General features: G+C 34.2%; 1 protein-coding gene across 1 annotated transcript; it reads right to left on the reverse strand.

Annotated features, from left to right (window-relative positions):
* Window positions 1-1,024: 1,024 nt before the first annotated feature.
* LOC139863511 (serine carboxypeptidase-like) lies at window positions 1,025-4,043 on the reverse strand. Its single transcript, XM_071852137.1, has 6 exons — window positions 3,718-4,043; window positions 2,799-2,967; window positions 2,288-2,702; window positions 2,120-2,208; window positions 1,770-2,031; window positions 1,025-1,284 (listed from the first exon to the last, which is right to left on the reverse strand). Exons 1-6 carry the CDS (start codon window positions 4,041-4,043, stop codon window positions 1,025-1,027), a joined length of 1,521 nt encoding a protein of 506 aa, XP_071708238.1.
* Between the last annotated feature and the right edge of the window lie 670 nt (window positions 4,044-4,713).

Genomic DNA, 4,713 nt, shown 5'->3' on the forward strand with positions numbered 1-4,713 from the left:
TTGGACTTAGCTCTCCCCATATGTTCACTGAAGGATTGGGACACATGGCTTGTAATAGTGTCAAGTTTGTATTATAGGCATATAAGAAACTGATGTGTATATTATTTGTTCATTTTCAAATGGGTTAAAGGGTACAATTCTTATGAACACCCCGATACTCGAATTCTTATGAATAATATACTATGTGGAAATTCAATTCTTATGAATATTTTCATTCACGCATTAGTTTGTTCAAGTTTTACTAAATCAAGGATTACACAAAAATTTGGGGGGGGGGGGAATTTTAGTAATATTAGCGTTATCAACGATCATTTTAATCGAGATTTACTGGAAAGCAATGTTATGGAAATTGCAGCATTAAACTACTTGAATTATAGCTAATTTCCAAAAGGTGTGAACGAAAAGTTGCACTTTTTCATTGAAAGGTTACATCTTTCTATTGAAAGATTGTGTCATTTAATTGTACATTTTCACTTCTATATATATGGGAATTAGAATTTGCTTTCGTAAGAATATAATGGAATATACGCATTTTCCAATACACTATGGATTTGTATCTTCTTGCCTGGACGCAAATTACGTTCTTGTCTTATCTCAATTAAGATTTCTTGATGCCCGACGTTTGTGGGGTCGAATACTCAAGTGGGAAAGTAATTACCCGATTTAAGAACTAATCAGATTATCAATTACTATTCCATTCTAACATCATTAACTTTTGAATCTTGATAGTGTCAACATCTAACACCCAAGTCAGATATGCAACACCTAATGATGCCAGAAAGAATAAGTAAACACCATAAAACAAACACTCGTTTAACAAGGAAAAGCACAATTTATGTGAACGATATCTTCTTGCTTCTTTAAAATACCACCCCAAAATAAGAATCGTCGTCTACTTACAAGTAAAGTTTCGACCTTTTTCCTTTTTTACATCAAATAAATTCAAGAATCATATGGATATTTGTAAATGGAAGCCTTTCATGCTTTATACTTTCTTTAATTTCTTCATTTATGTACGAAAGAATCAAACAGGTGCACCCACACTCACACCCTTCTTAGGTGGACTAAGTTTCCTTGTGGTCCACAACTCCAGCATCTTTAGTGCAGCCCTTGGTTGATCCATAGGAACCATGTGTCCAGCATTATGAACCTTCATGAAACTTAAAGGCCCATGTTTCTTCAAAAGAGCAGCTTCTTTCCCATCAACTATAAACGTAACATTTGAGGCTGCAACAAAATCTTTCTGACCAGACCATGACATGGCATGAACCCATCTCCAGTTCCCTGCAAACCATGAACCATCCATTTAGTTTCAATAAAACAATAAAAAAATTACGCCATTGGTCTTTTATGTTTGACAAAAGTTTCAGGTCCCTGAATGTAACAACGTTATTTCCCCATTGTCAGTGTGCAAGGGCTTTTTAATCATTCTGCGTATGTAACGGACGTATTTTCCCCATCGTTAGTGTGCATGACATGAGTGGGGATCGTTATTTCTTCATTGTTAATGGCTAAAAAGCCCTTGCGTGCATCTCACGTGGTGCACACTAACGATGGGGAAATAACACTGGTACATTCACGGACCAATGACGCAACAATTTCTAACGTATTTTAGGTCCATTGATGAAACTTTGGGTAAACATTAAGAACCAATTACATAATTTGGCCATAAAACAACATAACAGTATATCATTTTTTTTTTTTTTTTTTAGAACAGCAGAACATAACAGTATATCATTTTTTTTACACTATGAATCAACTTAACTTACCGAGCCAATTGCATATTAGATCATATTCTCCAGCGTAAACAAGCAATTCAACGTTGTCTTCCAGAAGTTCTGGAATACCGATTTCAAGATTTCTCATCCAGTCACTGAGCATATTTTGGTAAACTACGTCACTACACGAAACAAAATTTAAATCACTTGGTACCCCTAGCGCTTTTTTAATCGATGATTGGTCTAGAAAATTTTCCACGTTCGAGAAGTCGTAACACAACCTCCCCTCACATATCTTCCTTACATCATAGTACTGCAAACAGTGCATATTTAATGAGTTCATAACCAAACAAACAACATCAATTATATACACGATGAGTTCGCTATACAGATGTACTTACATTTAAGTTGTCTGTTAACGAAATTATATCCTCGAAAATTTGCTGGCAAATAGTATAAGCATCTTGACATGTAAATGTACCTGTTGTGCCTGCAAATGTTCATCCAAATTACAACCATATAACTGCAAAAAAAATTAAAATTTAAAATGTCGATAGACTAACAATTACCGCATTTTTTAATTGCTTGTTCACAGTCTGGAACTTTTCGCTTTATTTGTATGTAATCTGAATTTGAAATTAGCTTATTGTCCAAACCGAAATCTAGGTATGCTGGATACTGGATTTCAGGATTAGTTAGCCCATTTCCAATTGCGAATCCCTTCAAGTTTATATGAATCCCTTCTTTCTTCTTGTTTCCTTGATTAACCCGAGAAGCAAAAGCAGGAATATAATGTCCTGCATATGATTCGCCCGTTATGTAGAAGTCGTTATTTGCATAATCAGGATGGGCCTTGAAGAATGCCTGTAAGAAGTTGTACAGGTCATTGCTGACACCAGGTTCATCGTGTCGAATGTCTTGATCACTAGAACTATAACTAAAACCGGTTCCAGTTGGTTGGTCAACAAATATTATGTTAGAGACCTGCGTCGATCAAACCTCGTACTAATGAGTATAAATCTAAGAATGTTTTTTTTAACTTTAATTCATTATGGGTTCGGTTTTTAGAAAGTGAATTACCTTGTCCCAGCCATAATCATTCCAAACAAGAGACAAGTTGTTGGTAAGTTTATAAGGACCGTTTTCATAGAACAAAGCCAATTCGCTACTGCACCCTGGACCTCCGGTTAGCCATATGACAACAGGGTCGGTTTTAGCTTTTCTTGATTTAAAGAAAAAATAGAACATCCTGCAAGTGGTGGCAGAACCAGGAAGATGTGAGTATATAACACCGGGGGCAAAAAATTTAACATTTAATATAGTAAACCAACTTTATCGTTAAATTCTTTTCAAAAAACAGTTCAAATACAACATAAAAGCTTTCTTTAGTCTTTCTTTAGGCTACTATCAGAAAGTTGTCACCTTTTTAGTAATATTAGTCTTTATGTAACAATACAAAGTAAAAAAGCTTATTCATTTGTCACTCTTTTCTTGCGTAGAAACAAACAGGCAAGTCCTGAATTTCACTAATATTTAGCAACTTTAACCTTTCTTATTGTATGTTACAAAATAGCAAGCTTATTAGACATGTAAAACTTGATCTTCAGTACAAATGGGCATATCCTAAAACTAACGTGAAAACTGTACTAAAAGTATTGGCCTTTAAGAATCATTAGAATATGTCCCTATTGGACCCTACTCACATGCCCTTTATTTATAGATTCTATAAATTAAATTAAAGTGTACCAATATAATAATAAGAGTAGTCAATTCTACACCAAAAAGACATCTTGTTCTAATCATAAAAAGACATCTTTTTCTAAGAGTAGTTAACTTTCTCACTTAAAATAACCAAAATCCATGAAGAAAAACACAATCTTGGAATCATATACAAAAGGAATTGGTTAATTATTCGGTGAAAAAATAACACCTTTAGCATTGAAACCAACACAAATAACCCCAAAACGTACTCATAAAAAAATGATACAACAAAATGTACCTTGCATCAATGGTATGTTGTAGACGAAAATATCCGGCGTGATGAGCCAGGTCAGCAACCGTTGCGCCCGAGTCACCAAGAACATTTAACGACAACCGTTTCTCAACCAACCCGGATTCAGAAACTTTAAGTTCATCATCGAATGAATCGGTATTTGACTTGAATACATTGACTTCAAGATTTGGGTGCAAATTGAGTTCTTTGATCAACTGGTGGCCAGTTTTTTTTGGAGATTGAGAAAAATGTGATGAATGAATGTTTTGAGCAGAAAATGAAGAAATCAAGAATTGAAAACAAAGGAGAAGAGAGAGGATTAATGAAGGCATTGTTTGTGTGTGAATATGAATGCAAGAAGGGTTGGTTTTAGTTTTGGTTTTGGTTTTAGTTAGTATGTTGTGTTGTGTTATGTTGTAGGGTATATATAGTGTTTGATATAGCATGTTATTTGTCTCCTTATTCTTTCACGATCTTACAAATAATACTATTATTTTGCATTCATATTGTTATATTTCAGTAGGCTTATAACTACCTTTAGTAGCATGGTTCAATATATTCAAATTGAAAGAACCAATAAAAGAGAGATGTGTTGTAGAAGATATAGGAGAGAAAGGGGTTGAAGAGAGGTGTGATGTATTTAATGTATATGTGTATTTTTGTAACTTACATTATGCACATATATATAATACAAATTTTACTATCCATATTTGACTAATTACCATCCATATTTAACTACTAAATTTACAACACTCCCCCTTGGATGGTAATTTTTTTTAAAGAGCAATTAATACTGCCTCGTTAAAAACCTTGCTAAAGAAAACCCAGTGGGATAAAACTTTAGCTAAGAGAAAAAGAGTGCAGCATAGAGTTGACTCCCCCTCAAGTAGACAACGCTGAGTCGTCACATCTTTTGAACTTGCCTCATGCCAATATTGTGAATGTATGTTTTGAAAACAGCGATTGACAGTGCTTTGGTATAAAGATCAGCAGAGTTGTTGA

The sequence above is a fragment of the Rutidosis leptorrhynchoides genome, chromosome 8 (genome assembly GCF_046630445.1).
Source record: "Rutidosis leptorrhynchoides isolate AG116_Rl617_1_P2 chromosome 8, CSIRO_AGI_Rlap_v1, whole genome shotgun sequence".
NCBI classification, from domain to species: domain Eukaryota; kingdom Viridiplantae; phylum Streptophyta; class Magnoliopsida; order Asterales; family Asteraceae; genus Rutidosis; species Rutidosis leptorrhynchoides.

Excerpts from the sequence above, each read along its gene's own strand:
- LOC139863511 (XM_071852137.1), bottom strand. The coding sequence starts at position 4,043 with ATGCCTTCATTAATCCTCTCTCTTCTCCTTTGTTTTCAATTCTTGATT. Across the intron at positions 2,703-2,798 it reads ATGATTATGGCTGGGACAAG|GTCTCTAACATAATATTTGT; the intron begins GTAATTCACTTT and ends TGATCGACGCAG. Across the intron at positions 1,285-1,769 it reads TCTAATATGCAATTGGCTCG|GGAACTGGAGATGGGTTCAT; the intron begins GTAAGTTAAGTT and ends CATGGTTTGCAG.